Consider the following 18946-nt stretch of genomic DNA (forward strand, 5'->3'; position numbering starts at 1 on the left):
ATGTTTTCATAAGTGACGAATGCAGAAGTAACTGGAATAATCAATGAATAAGTGAAAGTAGTTTTGTTCTTATCGATTTGGCTCAGGATAGGGACCAGTGGAGGGCTCTTGTGAACACGGTAATGAACATTACGGCTTCCATAAAATGCTGGGAAATTCTTGAGTAGCTGCAGAATTGGTGGCGCCTCAAGAAGGGCTCAGCTCCATGAGTAAGTAGGTGAGTTTTCTTTTTGGTTTCTTGGGGTTGGGTGAGACTGAGTCCACTTGGTACGTCGGCCACTAATTGAACTATTGTACCAGCCCCGGATGGTAGATGAGTGTGTAGCAGTCCGTGGAATGAGAATTGACAGGGGAACTCGAAGTACTCTGAGAAAACCTGTTCCGATACCACTTCGTCCAGCACAAATCCCACCTTACCTGGGCTCGAACTCTGGCCGCGGCAGTAGGAAGCCGGCGACTAACCACCTTATCTATGGCACGGCAGTAAGTGAAAGTATATGCGAGCGATACATTGTGGCGGTCATTGTAATTTTTGTTATATATATAGTATGTGTGTACAAACGAAAGATGTATTATTCTCTTGAAAGTAATTAAGCGAAGCACAGATATACATCACGGTACTACTAGGATTCCGTGAAGTCACTGTGTCCCCCACGAAGCTTTTGTATTTGAAAGCTGTAGCTCAAGCACACTCGGAAGGATACAAGTTGAATCTTTCCATTTCGTGTTAAAAGCTCTGGCTCTAGTTTCATGTTCATAATACTTTCAAACGTACGCCCTCCTTTAAAGTATTAAGATATCGTTTATGTACATGTTTGGCAATTCCACGTTACTACCACCACCACTGCCCCCCCCCGCGCTTACGTACTTACTCATAGAGCTGGGCCCTTCTTCAGAAGCCACCAGTTGCACAGCTACTCAAGAATTTCCCAGTATTTTACGGAACAGGAAGGTTCATTACCGTGTTCACAAGAGCCCTTCACTGGTCCCTATCCAGAAGCAGACCAATCCAATCCATACCATCCCATCCTATCTCAGATACATTTTAATATTATCCACCCACCTACGCCTTGGTCTACCACTACTAATGAAATCTATTATTGCGCACAAAAATATCGAAAGTATATATATATCATATTAAGCGAAAAAATGTTCCTAAAGCCCAACTACCCAACTTTTAATTATCGTAAATATACAACATACTGTAATTTACTAAATAAATCGTTGTTACGCCGGACACAATAGCCACGCGGTCTAAGGCATGAGCTGCCTTCGCTATCTCGAATTCTGGGATCGTGGTTTCGAATCCCACTCGAGGCATGGATGTCTGTGCGTTTATTCTGTGTTTGTGTTGTTCTGTGTGTACGTAGCGGCCTTGCGACGGGCTGATCGCTCGTCCAAGGAGTCCTACCGGCTGTGAAAAATGATTACGGAACTGAATAAGAGGCCTGGGACCAGAATGGGCTGGAAGAGACATTGAGAAAAGCCGTTGTTATTGTAGACATACCAATTTTTTTTATTCGCATAGGGGGGGTGCAGCTGGGTCCACTCGTCACAGCGGCCACTGAATGGCCTATTGTACCTGCCCGGGTGATTATGATGATGGAGAATTTGGTGGAATTAAGATTGGCAAGGGAAACCGAAGTACTCGGAGAAAACCTGCACCATCGCCAATTTGTCTACCACAATCCCACTTGACCAGACCCGTGCTCGAACCCGGGCCGCCGCTGTGGGAAACCAGCGAATAACCGCTTGAGCTATGGCGCGGCCCAGATATGCCATTAGTATTATATATCATCATAACGAATTTTAACATCCATAGGCGTACGTTTTATTGGTATGATTTAGTATTTTGTTTTGTTTGAATAATGTAATAATATATTAGGGTACTCATTTCATTTTCTCTTCTGCATAGTGTCCAGGCCGGCTCTGGGGTCCATGCAACCTCCTATCCAATGCGTACCGAGGGTAAAGCGGCCGGGTCGTGAAGCTTACCACTCACCCCCAGCTAGTACCGAGGTCAGGAAAATGTGGATCTACACGTCCACTCCCCCATACGCCTCCATGGCGTAGTGTTTAATTCGTTGAGCACAGGGACAGCTTTACATTTTTTTTCCTTGGCACTACAGCCCCAATGGGCCTAGGCCTACCTCCATGAACTCCGTTCACTTCGGTTTTTCTAGATCTTACACATACGGTAGGACTCCTTGGGCGAGTGATCAGCTCGTCACAAGGCCTCTACCTGTAGACAAATAGAAAAACGCACACGAACATCCATGCCCTGAGTAGGATTCGAACCCACGATCCCGGCTTCCGAGCGAGCGAAGACAGTGCATGCCTTAGACCGCTCGGCTACCGTGACCGGCCAGCTTTACCTTTACACGTTTATTTATTTGGTTTTGGTTTATTTAACGACCCTTTCGGTTGTTTAAGATCATTAATCTTGAAATTATTAGTGATCAAGGAGTTCAAAAGGGTGTGGAAGTATGCAGACATAGCCTAATTTAAGATATCCTGGCATTTTCCCATATGGCCTGAAGAAAACGACGAAAACATTCAATCAAGATAACCGTGTAGGTGACGAGGTTTGAACTCGGAAGATACTGAATACGATTGAAGCCTGAGTATTGACCAGTCCTTTGTGATATTGGATTAATATGTTACTGGATTATTTAATTCTTTAAAATTGATTGCCAATTAACAGCTGCGTTAACTGTGGCAACCAGTTCCACGTGCAATTTGTACGGAGTGGCCCGCTGTGACTTGGCGAATCGGGCGCAGAGCGGCGCTGTGTTGCATGTGTTACCATGACGACCCTACACACAGTGTAGTAGCAGCTTGATGTCGCTGGAACGCAGCATCCCGGGGTTCCTGTGAGGGTAGGGTGCGGCGTCGGGGTTGCGGATAAACTTACGGCAGGCAGACTGACAGACATTCATATCATTGTTTTTTTTTTCCAACTCTGTGCTTTACTTTTATATACGCTGTGATAATTAGTATAAATATTTACAGTGGAATGTTAGTGAATATGATTGTGTGAAATGAATTAGTATGAATGTGTGTGATGTTATACTGCTGAAATGTGAATAAGCAGTCGTGAAACGTGAAACGTGTTTAAGTCCATCGTAATTTATATTTAAGGTGTTGGAAATTGTGTTTCTGTATTTTTCGCTTTAACGATTTCTGTTTGTGCTCAGATGCAATACAGTGCGTGGTGAAGGGCGGGCACTGGTGTCGTATCGCCTATCTTAAGAGTATATGGATCAGATGTCCGAACCAGTAAAAACAGAGCGGAATGTGCTTGGTTTTACTCATTCATATTTCTCGTTATTACTTCACAACTGTTTTCTATATTATGGATTACTGGACTTGTCCATTGTTCGGTATTCTAAAGAACACACCGCTTCGGAAATTAGATCTGTTTCCGTCCTCAGGTGAGTGACTGGGACGCCCCTACTGTGTTTGATCAGTTAGAAAGAGCTAGCCGCAATCACTGGTCCAATTAACTCTAAGGGACCCATCAGTGTAGATGTCACACAGTCTCTCACCTGAGGACGGAAACAAATCAAGTTCCCGAAACGTTGTGTTCTTTTGTTTTCTTTAGAGTATCGGACGGTGGATAAGTCCAAAAACTCAGTAATCCTGTGTGTCATACACCATCGTCAGAACCTTTTAAGAGTCTACATAATTTCGTAATTAATGATCATTTCACCATCTGATATAGTGACTATTAACGATTTAGCTACGTTAAACGACCTTGTTCTATAAAAACTTTTAGTTACCTCTGTTACAAATAAATAATTGGCCTTTTAAAAATCAAAATATCGTATTCAGTTTAATCGCTTGTATGTAAGCGTAGAGGGGTAGAGGCATCTCTGATCGTAGGTATAATCCCGTGGAGGAGTGTGAAACTTTATGTGTTAATGCCAGTTCTACATGTAATTTAGAGGGTAGCTTCACGTTGCAGCTGTCTTTGAGCCCCCGGGAAAAAGCTCTCTGTATCCATTGAATAGGGACCTGGGTGGGTCGTATTAAGCTCAGCACCATGAAGGTATATTGAGGGCGCGGAGATGCAGATACATTAATATCGATTGTGGATGGGGTTAGTGCGTAGCCTTACGTTACAATCGACCTTAACCCACCATGGCGAGAAGCCCTTTTGACCATTAAGTAGGCTTGGTGGACTACGTATATTACATTTCCGTGAAGACGTACTTTGGGGATGGAAGGCTGAAGGTGAAGCTTCATACATCCATTTCGATTCTAGATAGTGATTAGCCTCACGCATGCTGCCCTCTTTAACCCTCTGGAATAACTCGCTGTGTGTCTGAACTAGGAAGCTGGCCATAACACCATGAAGGCTTAGGAAGTGAAGCCTCATACACTAATGTCCGTTCTGCGCATAAGTTGCGGCTAGGCTCGCGTTACTGCTGTCTTTATCACAAGGGAAAGTACTCAGCATGTATTAAAAAGCCAGTGACAGATATTAAATAATTATTCAGCTTCCGTACTTTTTATACAGTCTGTGCGTGACGCTGCGTAAGTTCTTGGAAGACGCCGTGCCATAGCTCAGCCAGTTAGTCGCCAGCTTTCCACCGCGGCGGCACAGGTTCGAGCCCAGGTCAGGTCATGTGTGATTTTGTAGTGAACAAAGTGGCACTGGGCAGGTTTTCTCAGAGTATTTCGTTTTCCCCCACCAATTCTCATTCCACCGACTGCTGCACTCTCCATCATCATCATCATCATCATCATCGTCATCTATCATTCGGGGATCATACAGTAGGCCACATAGTGGCCGACGTACAAAATGGGCCCAGTCTCACACTACTTGAAAGAACTTTGGAAGGCGAGTTGGCCGAAACTGGTTCTGGGAAATTTCTGACGTACTTGCTGCTGCATTGCGGCGTCATACAGTGAAATCCGTGTAGGTCCTGTTATTGAATGGTGTAGTACTTAGCTGCTTAGGTTTCGGGAAAGATACACCTCATTCAAGTCGTTATTTAAACCGACTGGTTTTCAGAGACTTCCAATCTCCGACTTCGCGCAAGCTTCCATCCTTTTGTATGTGACCAGGAAAGGATAGCAGATGGAAGGAGGGGCTTTATTGCGTAGGGAACAGCAGGGGCTTTCATTCCTCTGAATGATATGACTTTGTTAGCTTCTCCGTAGAGAAGCAAACATATTGACAGTCTGGAAAATAAACATTAAGCCAAGTTCCATTAAAGAAGCAAGATTAGATTCGAACTAGTTGTCACGTGTATCCGGGTTAACGTGAATCATAATTGTGGAGTCTAGATTTGATTACTGGATTTATTTGACGTCACTATCTCAACTACATGTGATTATAACAGTTCACACATTCAGCTCCTGGATAACGAATCCCTCTCCGCTTTGTTCTCGAAAGCGCGTTGGTTCACTGCCGGGTCACTTCTTCCGCATTCTATCGTATTTTGGTTTTCTGTCAGAGTCAGAGTCAGAGTTACTTTACGACAGACAGTTTACCACCAATCAGTTCGTCTTGGCGTCAGGCCCCTTGAGGCTCACGACCAGAGATTGTTTTTCCCCAACTTGAACTGTTGTGGCAATAGTCCTTATGTAACATCCTCTCTGACGAGAAGATGGGTTTGTCTCTTATGAATAGGCTTCGCTTCGCCTTTGTTAAGTGTATGTATCGCACATATAGCATGTTACTGAAAATTCTTCCTTTTGCACTACATACAAGTCCTCTGTCAGTACAGGCCTTACAGAGCAGATCATGCTACATGCACATCTTATGCTACAACGGCAGCTTTGTCATTTGAGCGGTAGTAAGCTTGACCACCGCCAAGTTTAAGCCTCTTATATCAAAGTCAAAGTCACATTGCGACTGACGGTCAGTCAGTAAGTCTTGGTGTCGAGCCCCATCTGGGGTTCATGACTAGATGAGCCTCTTGTATCAGAGTTAAAGTCGAAGTCACATTGCGACTGACGGTCGGTCGGTCAGTCAGTCAGTCAGTCAGTCTTGGTTTCGAGCCCCACAGATATTTGTTACTGTTAGACAGTTAAGGTCTTGTGGGGCGCCCTCTCTGACGAGAGGCCGCTGGCTCTTGCCAGCGCATTCTTTCTTGGGTCCGAGTCCCTTTGGACTCGTGACCATATTTTACTGTCTCAGATTCGAGACTTCCCTTTTCGTCGCCTCCTACGACTCGCAGGGTGGAGGTATTCGACGCCGCCTCCGCACGGGTATCTGTCTGTCTAGCCGACCTGGATTTCTGGTTATGTAGCCACGAGTAGGACCAGTCCAGGTCCTCATATTTTGGTTTTTATTCGGTTTTGTACCTACTTGGCGTACCGAATAGGGTCACGAAGTCGAACAATTCATTTCTTCGTTCTCACGAAACCGACCTCCCTGTTGCTCTGAGAACACACGTTTACGTAGCCGTTGTCATGAAGGTGACACCTCCGTTGTGCAAGAAACGTCTGTGTACGTTGCTTAGGAGACCTCTGTTTAGGAGTCGTTACCTGTGCAGTGGATTCACATGTCACATAGTAATTGGTAATACTGAATGTAGAAGCGTAGGTTTCTCCTGGTGCTCACAGCCGACCTATGTGTGACCGCTCGAACACTGGGAACATACGTTCGAGGAGTTGTAGTGTTTGCCAGCGTTTCGTTTGTTCCTGTTGGCTTCCCCTCAAGAAGTCCTACCAAACGTCTAGTAGATTCATACTTTCAGAAATTAATTCTGGGTTGGAAAAGTCCAGAGGGCCTCGCCGGTAAAACTGAAAGAGCAGAAGTTTTCATGTTAAAAAAGAGTGACCTTCGAGCGTTACTTATTGCTTCTCAGAGTACGTACAGGCAGGATAATAATTCCTCCTTTTGAAACTTTGTGATAGTCAGAGTTACTTTACGACTGGGGGTTTACCACTAATCGGTTCGTTTTGGCGACAAGCCCTTGAGACTCACGACCACTAATTATTTTTCTTTCCAACTGGACAGTTGCGATCATAACCCTTACGCAACATCCTGGGTCTGTCGTTTACAATTGTTGCTGGTCTTCGCCAGCGCAGTCTTTCTCAGCTCCGAGCCCCGCGGGACTCACGGCCACATTTCACTGTCTCAGATTCGAGACTCCGGCAACCTGGAGGGCCAGGTCTCCATATTTATATCCCCGAGGAACATGGTGGCCTGGTTATACCCCTGTGCAGGCACTGGGTTCCATTTTCGTTGCCTCCTACGACTCGCAGGGCTACGGTGGAGGTATTCGACCCCCTCTCTTGAATTTTCGGAATCCCACGTCTCAAGTTTATTTCGCTTTATTTTATTTTTGTATAAATTTGGGGGTGATTATACATAAGAATTCGCGAATTACCCTCCAGTTGCATGTCTGAGAAATCAATAATTGTAAAAACTGTAAAACGGATAAAGTAAATCTTTGTGTAAGATTCAGATGACGTGTAAAGAAGATTTCAGTGCTTGTGGAGGACACTCAGAGCAATTCTCATACATTGAATATGAGTATTCCTTCCTACTCTGGATGTGTTTTATGCAAATCCAGGTTCGTCTTCCTAATGACGAAGATAAGTATTGATATATCGGAATTAATGGCGAAACATACTAATTTTATGGTTGTCTGGGTGTAGCGCCGTGTCTGAATTGTAGGTATTGTCACTTCGACCGTAGTGAAAACAAATGTTACGTAATAGGCCAGACAGATAAATTTCTTTATTCTTTAATTTGAATCCTGTTACGTACACTTCGTAGCAAAAACCAGTCTCGTTATGAAGTTCTTCGCCCCCCCTCTCAATAAGATCAATTAAGATTCTGCTCTGGACTTCCTGGGCCCCTAACGCCAGATACGCCATGTTCTTAAGCTCCTCGCGCCAACGCCGACTGCAGCACTCGCTTCATTGCCGATAAATAATTCAGGAAACCTGCACACTTAGTATGGGGCAGCCCTTACTTAATTACACGGCGTTTCTGTTTCATTTTTATATAGGCTTTTCAGCGCACATTTATTAATATCTCGAGAAATGAGGTCGTTTTGATTTGGTTCATCCTGGTCTGTCACAATTGCAATATTATAAAACTTTATCAACTCCGCCCATTGTGACTCATAATTTTTTCTTTTTTTAATCCTTCATCCTTGACATGTTTCTGTCCTAGAGACAATCTTCAGAAGGACGATATATCTATCCTTGGCACTGTAATGATACTGTACGTATGTACCGAGATTGACCAAACACATTGCAGTAGTGCGGAAACTACTATTGCAGTGTGATTGGTCAATATCAATACATACGTACAGTAGCATTACAGTGCCATGAATGTAAAATCTGACCATTTAACAACTATAACGACGTGCATGGATACATTAAAATATTTATAAATTATTATAATTAGTTTATTTACTAGCGTGGATTAAAAGACTGTTAAAATCTAGAACCAATTTAGTTCGTGTCCTTTATACTGTCTCTCTTGGCCGCAGCTCAAGCGGTTAGTCGCTGGCTTCCCACCGCGGCGGCCCGTGTTCGATCCCGTGTCTGGTCAAGTGGGATTTCTGGTGGACAAAGTGGCGCTGGGGCGGTTTTTCTCCGAGTACTTCGGTTTCCCTTACCAATCTTCATTCCACCAAATTCTCCATCATCATAATCACCCGGGGCAGGTACAATGGAGACGAATTGTGTTTTTGTGTGAAGTACGGATCGAAATTTTAAACAGTAAAAGAACATCCAACATTTAGCGTTATCTTCGACTTTCTCAAGCGAAGGAAAATCTATTTTTGAATACTTCTCCAAGAAAGCTGCACAGAAGTTTCTGGTACTAGCCCTTACTCTGAATGGCTGATCCTGAGTGTAGGGTCGGTAGCGTTATGAAGATCTTCACTCTCACCCTTACCCTATTTATCTTGCTATGGCTTATTAACAATTATCGCAGTATCTCAGATTATGTAACAGTCAGCTTGAAAGGATATTTAATGTGACGTAATATCGCCGTGTTTTGGGGGGAAAACTAGAAAACCCACAGGATAGCTGGTTTCCATGCCGATGGTTGATCTCATGACCTCCTGGATGCGAAGGACGGGTGGTAACCTATTCGACAGAGACTTCATGGCACTTCTTTTTTTTTATTGCTAGTAGGGTGGACTAAGTCCCTTGTACTGCGGCCACTTCTGGCCTATTGTACCAGCCCCAGATGATAGGTGAGGGTGATTGTGGAGCATTTGGTGGAATGTCCGGGGAAATCGAAGTACTCGGAGAAAACATGCCCCAGCGTCACTTTGTCCACCGCAAATCCCAGTTGACCGAACCCGGGCCCCCGCAGTGCACTTTCATCTTAATACGTTGTATATCTCTTCGATGCTACATCGTTTTCCTTCATTCTGAAGTTTGAAAGTTTGTTCTAGGCCCGATTTTGTCCTGAATTTGTTTTTTTTTTCTTGTTGCATAATGTCGAATGTTAAAATCACGGACTAAGACAGTGTAACAATTTTAACATAATTTGATAAAATATTTGTAACATATCAAGACACCTGAAGATGGCCGTTTGGGGCCGAAACCTGTAGTGTTAAAGTGTAAAATGTTAAACTAAAATTAAAATTAAGTAGTGAATAAACAAATGTTGCAATATTGACGGACCATAAATACATGGACGTTAAGTTCAACAATTGCAACAGGATGCCGAAATACAGAATTAAGTAATACTAAACGTCTCTCTGGTATTGGAATCTAAACGTTGAGCATCGTACAGACTAAAGCCAGCCTTTGGTCACGTTCCCAAATTACTTCTCAGTCACATGACATGTTTCTGTTCGATCCATATTTGTAATCCTCCCAACAGCTTAGAATTCTTCTGTGTCGGGTGAAAGTTGCCAGTTTCTGCATGGAGTAGACAATTGATATATATAAATTACATTTTAATCATTTTGATATACCAATTACTAAGCACGTTAGTACAACCGTAGAAATTATCAGTTATAGGTATTACCCGGCCGGTCACGGTAGCCGAGCGGTCTAAGGCATGTACTGTCTTCGCTCACTTGGAAACCGGGATCGTGGGTTCGAATCCCACTCAAGGCATGGATGTTTAGTTTGTGCGTTTTTCTGTGTTTGTGTACAGGTAGAGGCCTTGCGACGAGCTGATCACCCGCCCAAGGAGCCCTACCGAATGTGTAAGATGTAGAAAAACCGAAGTGAACAGAGAAGTTCATGGAGGTAGGCCTAGGCCCACAGGGGCTGTAGTACCAAGGTATTACCCGGTTTGAATCCCGACAGAGCAATCTGGTATCCTCACGGAACATAGTCGTAACTGCCGCGAAGCGGGTGGCGGAATGTTACGAAACAGGCGGCGTCTTCATCCTCCCACATTCTGACTGAATCACTTTCCGGAATTATTTCTTTATTAGATTGCTTCTTCATTTGACTCAAGAGTTACTCGATCAGAATATTAACTCCATCATCCATAACTCTGTATTTATAACAGATGTAGTCGACAAAATATGGTTACATAAGCGAAGACGCAAGGTGTTAGATGTATCCACTCATGACAGCTCACACCAGTTCAGTTGATAACTTTCGTTAGATAAAGAGCCAGAAGCTGTTTACACATGATGTCCTTTACTTCCTTTACCGGTTTCGAAGACGTGTTTATTCTGAGGTTAAGATGTAAACCAGACTTCGTCATTTCCAGGCTGATAACATTCAACGACATCTCTGTTTTTTTTTTTTTTGTAGTTTTTCCATGTCTATGTCTCCGTACTCTGGCATCTCAGTATTTCCGTTGTTCTGTTCTCACTTTGTCTAATACACACTTAACGTTATCAAACTTCTGAGTTGAATTTTGTTTGATCCAAATAAATATACCTGAAATAACTGAAATGAAAGTTACGGTCTTTGGGGATGTGACACCATGTAATATTGATAGGTAGGTACCAAAGTTTCGGAGGTATTCGCTGCCTCTATCTTCAGGTTTTCGTATTGAAGACAGTGGTAGCACGTTCGTGCTAATTTTTCCTACCTGTATACTGGACTGATTGTTGTTTTTTCCTTGGCACTACGGGTCTAGGCCTACCTCCATGAACTTCTCCGTTCACTTTGGTTTTTCTAGATCTTAGTCGTACAGTAAGACTCCTTGGGCGGGTGATCAGCTCGTCGCAAGGCTAATATCGTTTACAAATGGAATTCTGAGAAGTTACATTATGACGTCCCGTTATTAACACGAATGAAACTTGCAGATGTTACAATGCACGAAAGTGTAAAGCCTGTTACTTTTTTCCCTGGTGTAGACTTAATTGTTGACTGCTTCGTAAACGGCGAAAGGTGAAAAACGTAAAGGTATCCCTGTAACAAGGCATAGAGGCCCATAGGGTTGTGAGACATCGAGGTTTCCCCTGCCAATCTTCATTCCACCAAATTCTCTTATCATCATAATCACCCCGGGGCAAGCTACAATAGGCCAATCAGTGGCAGCCGTGCAGAGTGAACCCAGTTGGACTCCCCCCCCCCCACTAAGCGAAGTAAAAAAAAAATTAATATGCATAACGAGAGAACACATTTTCTCTAACATTGGTAATTTAACGACGCTGAGAGTATCGGTGGCAGGAGGACTAATAATGAATATAGAGCAGCTGGGTGGATGAGAATTGACAGGAAGTCGCGAAGTACTCGGGAAGAAGTTGCCGCAGTACCGCTTTGTCCACCGCAAATCGCACATAACGTGTCCTGGGCTCGATGTGGGGTCGTCGCGGTGAGAAGCAGGCGCTGATGTCCTGCGCTGTGGCACGGTCATGACAAAGGATCAAGTTATATGCGTTCATGTATAAGCAAGCATATGTCGTCATAACAAGAACCAGACGCCTGGAAACAGCACTATAGCCAACTCATGAAGTTCAGTCAGAAAATGAGAAGTACCCGAAGAACAATACTGGTGCATATAGCACATCGATGTATTGTTACAAGAGAGTGCAGTCTATTCTCTCTATGGCTCTACAGCCCTTTGAGCCTTGGCCGCTTTTTAAGTTTCTTAATTCCATACACAGTCGGTAGGCCCGTCGCAAGACCGCTACCTACAGACAGAACAACACAAACACAATAAATTAACATACAGACATCCACGCCTCGAGTGGGATTGGAACCCACGATCCCAGTGCTCGAGCATACGGAGACGGTTTATGCCTTAGACCGCGTGCGCGGCCACTGTGATCGGTTGGGGGTTATTAATTTGTATAAATGCAGTCGGTAGTAATTGACTTTCGTCTAATTACTCTCATATTAACAGCGAAATCATTAAAATATTCGGATTATGCGGCTCTTCCTCTCGTATGGGCCCATTTTGAAATTTACTCTATATAACCCCCTCCCCCACCCTCCACATAACCTGCCGTACAGTTTTTTTTATTGCTAGTGGGGTAGGACTAAGTCCCTTGTAATGTGCCACTTCTAACCTATTGTACCAGACACAGATGATAGGTGAGGGTGATTGTGGAGCAGTTGGTGGAATGAAGATTGGCAGGGGAAACCGAAGTACTAAGAGAAAACCTGCCTTAGCGCCACTTTGTCCACCACAAATACCACTTGACCAGATCCGGGATTGAAGCCGGGCCGCCGCCATGGGAAGCCAGCGACTAACCGCTATGGCGCGGCCAGTGCTGTACAGTTACTCTTCTTGTGAAGAATGTCCATATGTGCAACGCACAATTTTGGCTGCTTATTTATCGGGTTCGGATTATCGTATTTGAAGCTGTTTAATAATTTCACCGTATATTGGTCCAGTAATTTAAAATTATTCGTACAGTCTCTCGTGTTATTTGGAAGTAGCACAATGTCCTACGAAGTCTTATAAAAGGGACATTTCGTCTGAGATTAAAAGACATAAATAAATTAAATATTTTGGTTCCGGGTTTCGGGTAAATCGGTACTGGTCTTCGCCAGCACAGCCGCTGTTTGACTCATGACCATATTTGTGTGTATCACGACTCAGGAATTATCATCATCTTAATATATGTGTAGCCTATAATTTTCGTGTCCATGTACTGTCACTCTCCGGAACATCCAAACATTTGTTAAATTTACTGTCCAGTATTGCCAATATGTACGATAGCCAATGCTGCCGTGGATGAGATTGGTCACCATTATCTTCTTTTACTGCAGGAAACAGCTTATAGATGTCATGCATCAGGTCTCGCATGAAATTTACTACTAACCGTGGGCACTTCCTTGAGAATGAATTTCAGTTCTATTTCGATACCGACGGGTGGGTTCATTTCTCGAGAAGCCATCGTTTTGTCCGTTTATACAACATTATTCGTACTTCTTTTGGCTTATTTTGGACTTCACCCATCGTCCGGTATATAAAAGACAAAAAACCACGACGTTTCGGAGACTGGATCTGTCTCCGTCTTCAGGTGGGTAGGGAAGGGTAAACCTACTCAGTTGGGCCTCTTAGAAAGAGCTAGTCTCAATCACTGGTCTAGTGATTGAGACTAGCTCAAGGTTTACCCTTCCCTATCCACCTGAAGACGGAGACAGATCCAGTCTCCGAAACGTCGTGGTTTTTTGTCTTTTATATACCGGACGATAGGTGAAGTCCAAAATAAGCCAAAAGAAGTACAGTATACACCATCGTCAGAATCCTTTCAAGTCTATCTACATTATTCGGCCCAGTCTTTGCCCTGAACATACGCATTAATTACTTTTGATGCAAAATGTCGCCTGTAGGTGCCGAGTGGTGTTCTATACAAATGTGTAATAAACATATAACTGAATGTAGTCCCAATACAGAAACCAAGACAGTGTTTGTTTAGTTCTTTTGAATTTTTATTAAGGAACCAAATATATATGAAGAACGAACATTAATTAACAGTGAATATAGTACTCAAGTGTTACACTTTATGATGTTCTAGCCGCCATATTTTGAAACAATGTTAAAGAATACAAACATATCTCGGACGACGAAAGGTTACGTCATCTGGTCGTAGAATGTAGTTTTTACCGGTTATTTGTTGTGACTTTTCGTGTACTTATACATTTTCGAAAATATTATCCAGTGTTTTATTCTAAAAAGTTACAGGATTAATACAGTACGTCTTAAAGATAAAATCTGTATTGTGTCTGAGTGGTTACCGCGTTTTCATGAAGTGAATAAAAGCAGTTGATACACAAATGGCGTCGAGGAGTAACCACATGGGATATATGACATATGGAAGCAACAGGACACATTGTTGCGGTGGAAGCAGTAGCTGCTGCAACAATAACAATGTAAAGAACAGCAATAACAACGAGACACTGCCGATCTGTTTGGATGAGGCCATCCTCCATCGCATCGCTTTCACGGTGTGGCACACTGCTCTGCATCTGGAGAGGGAACAGGTCCGTGATGACGTCATGGTGGGAACATTTGGTGTCGTCTTGTCACAACATTTGCTGGCTGTCAAGGAGTCGGGAGTGGGGGGAATTACTAATATCACCACATGCTTACAACACAATGTTGCAAGTATAAGACTGAGCAAAGAGGTGTTCAAAACAGAACAATGAAAAACATTTGTACATACTTGGCCATTATGTTAGTGGAGTTGAAATATTTCTTACTCCTCGGAGCCATGTTCAAACGAAGGTTAATGGCTTAGCATCTCCCCCCCCCCTACATTTTTGGGATAACGCAACTCTTTCACTGTCAGTCACAAGTATGATTGTTGCGTAAGTACAGTTTATATCATGCGTCACATCAGACGAGTTGCCTGCAGTCTTTTGAAGTTCGCCGTGCCATGTAAGGATTGTTTCAGCGTCTTCCATAAATGTTCTCGGTCAAATAACTTCTTACTGCCAATCCAAAATATGTTGGGGGCACGGGGTAGCGTAGTTGGTCGAGGCATTATGCTGCAGACCAGAAGGTCACGGGTTCGAGTCCCGATGAGGTGGATTTTTTTCAATTGACCTAATCCTTCTAGCCGCACTATTGTTCTGGGGTCGACTCAACCTCTAAGAGAAATGAGTAGCAGGGATCTTCCTGGGAGGTAAATCGGAGCCAGCGCGTAAGGCTGACAACCTCACCGCCATCTGTGAGCCGATTGTGTATAGAAAATGTGGGTGCCTCGACGTCTCTCAACCCTATGGGCCTTCACGGTCTGTTACAGGGATAGCTTTACCCTTTGTCCAAAATATGTTCCATTCCTAAGTGGGATGGATATTCGTCGTTTGTTATATTAAATAAGTGATCCTCTGACTGTTCGAACTTTGCCAGGACCATGCACAAAATGGGATTGCTGGTTTAAGATCCTGTTACAAAACCTTTGGGGTAGCCTCACGTAAGTCGAATATGTCATGTCTTGTTTTCATAATGTTCAGCATTCTCACGCTGTCACCGATTGCTGACATCAAACGCTTTGTCGTATTTATACGAGAAAAGAGGAACGGATGTGGACATTGTAGTTATTTTCAAATTTTTATTTTTCACCGGAAACTGAGAATATGCTGTAATATGGCCGCGGAGGGCTTACTTTACAATAGTGGTTCCTGCAGCCTCGACCCTCTCTATCGCCGGTTTGACCCCCCTGTGGGTCTCTTTTGGCTGTTTCATGTACATTTTCATGACTGTTGTTCATCCTTATCCCAGGTCTGTCTTTTCCCACGGGATGGCCCTATGCCATTGAAACAGTTTGGCTGTGGGAGACGATTTTGAAGCAGTAGAGCAGCCACGAATTTCTGGAAAAGTTGCTTCGGGTCATTAAGTAGACGTGAAGCTCCCAAGGAGCTACTGTGAAAGTGTAAACATGATGAAAAGGTAAAGTTGTCCCTGTGCTTAACTAATTAATCACTAGGCCATGAAGACGTATGGGGAGTGGATATATAAATCCACATTTTTTACCCTCCGGACTAACTGGAGATGAGTGGTCAGCTTGACACCCCTGCCGCATTACCCCCGGGGAAAGAACCTCCGGTACCCATTGGATAGGAGGTGGGTGGACCCCAGAGCCGGTCTGGATGACGTGGAGAAGACAAAATTCGTTACCCTACCGAACTCGAACTCCGGCCCCTAGGTCGTCCAGCCCGTAGCCAGTTGCTATCCTGGCACCGGATGTATTTTTCCTCCCATGCAGTCCTACCCTAGTCCTCAAAATGGAGGTGAGCGGTTTGCTTCACCCCTCTGCCTCTCTGTCCCAGATTTTACCCGTTGTTTTTTAGCCCCTAGAGACAGTCCGGACGTTATGCCCTCCCGCAGATCCAGCCCTAGGCTGTATACAGTAGCTTTCCGAGCTGGCATGTTTCTCTAAAACGGATATATTCAAACAGAAGTGACGGAAATTGACACTGAGATAATGGACATTAGTCACGTCGATGATACAGAGCCCTTTCACACAAGAAACTGTTGGTTGATTTTTGAGTTCTTTGTGGACATCTTGTTGCGAGGCGTCATCGTGCATTCAATGGAAAGAAAAAAAGAAGACTATCAAACAAAAGACAAACTCCGTGGCTTGATTCCGTAAGCGAACTATACCGACCGAGCAACCGCCAGCCGCTTATCGAGGAAGTTAGTGCCAACTTTGGTCGATAGATGGTGTAACATGGTCAGCGTAACGGATCCCCACGGCCGTTAATCTCGTTTCTAGAACGGAGCCGTTATTTCGTTGAAATAGCTCCTCAGTTATCATCACGAGGCTAAGTGGATCCCGTTCCAGACCCACTACTTCTCAGAAAATTTGGTAGCGCCGGGAATCGAACCCGGGACCTCTGGATCTGTAGCCAGGAATAGACCACATAGGCGGTATACAATAGAGAGACTACAGTGTGTGAAATGGAAGCAGCATCTTTAATTACCGCAATATTCAACCAGTCTCCGGTTATTCGAAGTGTCCAAACGAACCAGGAACACCAGTTACCAAGTTTATGATTCTATCTTGACGTTTATGCCGCCCATCTCGGGTTGAAACCCGAAAGCTGAAGTTACACGAGCATGTGAGCGTTTGGTCGTAGCCTTCACGTTGTGTGTCTGACCTGATAATAAGTTCCAACCGACACCAATTTCAAACTACCGTACATTGTTCATTTCTCTGTCAGGCTAAACTTCCGCAGTTTTCAGCCATAATATACAAGTTTCCAGTTGGCAAGACATTGATATATCTGCGAAGGAAACAGTAGAACAGATAATGCTATGAGATCTTGTACGAGTAAGCGTGTGTATGCTTTTATATTTGATGTGAGATACAATAAAAAGTGGAACTATAAACGTTAAATTAATAGTCCGGGCTTATATAAATGTCTACCTTCTTTATAGGCAACGGTGAGAGATGTAATTGTGTGAACCTCACCAATTCCCATCTGAGAAGACAGCTTCCTTTAGCATAAATCAACCTCGCTTTATATGTATATGTGGCCTTCATGTACTGTGATAAGCGGACTGTGTTAGCATACCTTTCTGTAAAGAAGCTGAGTAGGATTCTGACAGCTCCATATTGTTTCAGTGTCACTTTATAATTTTTCGATCAATCGATTTTCAATACCTTTTAAATGAACATTGTGTAATTGTAGGACCGCCCCTGTGGTTTAGTGGTCAGAATTCCTGGTTCGATTCCCAGCGCTAAAAGATTATCTGAAACATAGTGGGTCTGGAACGGCGTCCACTCAGCCTCGTGAGGATAATTGAGGGGCTCCGGTCTAGAAAACCAAAATTAACGGCCGTGGGGATTCGTTTCCCTGACCACAGCACACCCTCTATCAGCAAAATTTTGCACTAACTTCGCCGATAAGCAGCGGTCTCTCGGTCGGTATAGTTCGCTTGCGGACTAAAATCACGGGGTTTGTTTTTTATGTAAATGAAGGCCACCCACCCTCCGTAATTTTCCACAATCAGTACTGTAAACCGGGGTCAATTTGTGACAGCGTGGGTGGGTGACTGTGTCAGATTTGCAAATTGTTGAGGCATGTTGTAATGAAATTAAACGGACATGTGTCACAGAGCCGGCCATGCTGCCAAAGCGATCCAGGATTACGGTAATGGCAACGTAGCAGATGTACAAGGTATGGAATGGAGGGGATACTAGGTTTCCGTAATGTTGTCATAGAATTAACTGAACTCCGTGGCTTTAGTCCGCAAGCGAAGTATATCGACCGAGCGATCGCCGCTTGTCGGCGGAGTTAGTGCCAACTTCTGCGGTTAGAGGGTGTCGCGTGGTGAGCGCAACGAATCCCGACGGCCGTTAATTCGGTTTTGTAGACTGGATTAGTCATAACCCGTGTTAATAGGCTATGCCTTCGAAAATAGTGCGAGACTTTCCTGAGGCAATTTTTACAATGTAAAGTAGTAAGATGTCGACAATTCCAGCATTTTAACTTACCTCTCACGATAATAGCGAAAAATTACGAACCATTGGAGCCAGGAATATGAAATTCATGTTGAGTTACAAACGTGCGTTATTTAAGTGTAGTATTGTAATGTTCTGTAACAGGAACTCTTTTACAGAAGCAACGGAGCTTAAAGAAGTCTGCACGCAACTTATACGTGGTAGAGTCATTAAGTTCGTGGACTGTGGTTTTATCGCATCATATTACAAGGTATTCACATACACTTACGCAGATCCACTTCGTCCCTCAGAATAGTTGCCGTTGGCCGCTATGCAAGTCTGCCAACGCTGATATAGCTGTCGAAAACATTGCTGAAACATATTGGCAAGAAATTCCCGTACGACGCTTTGCGGCCATTCCACGAACTTATCGACTGTGGTGGTGTGCTGGAGCTGGAATATCAGCAACTTAAGTTGGGAAATATTTGAATATTAATTTAAGGTTACAACAAACACGGAATTTCAAGTGCCTGAATATGGAAGAAAAGATATGAAATATTGGAATTTTCACATAAAATCAATAATAATAATAATAATAATAATAATTATTATTATTATTATTATTATTATTACGATTTTGATTGTCGGTAACACGTGTACATCTGTATTGTTAAGCCAGACCTAAGGGATTGTAA

The 18946-nt window shown here is 43.6% G+C and overlaps 1 protein-coding gene across 8 annotated transcripts in view; it reads left to right on the top strand.

Moving 5' to 3' along the window:
* The window catches only part of LOC111869652 (tensin-1), a 354704-nt gene that overhangs the window by 151890 nt on the left and 183868 nt on the right, over nt 1-18946 (top strand). The window contains exons 1-2 of one of the 8 annotated variants that reach the window (XM_023861319.2): nt 2935-3141; nt 13693-14343. The exons of the other annotated variants lie outside the window; for them this stretch is intronic. Coding sequence (XP_023717087.1) covers nt 14137-14343 — 207 coding nt within the window. The 5' untranslated portion in view covers nt 2935-3141; nt 13693-14136. Of the gene's footprint in view, nt 1-2934; nt 3142-13692; nt 14344-18946 lie in introns of those variants that run through there. 8 annotated transcript variants of the gene reach the window in all.

This window comes from Cryptotermes secundus, unplaced genomic scaffold (assembly GCF_002891405.2).
Source record: "Cryptotermes secundus unplaced genomic scaffold, Csec_1.0 scaffold986, whole genome shotgun sequence".
NCBI lineage: Eukaryota > Metazoa > Arthropoda > Insecta > Blattodea > Kalotermitidae > Cryptotermes > Cryptotermes secundus.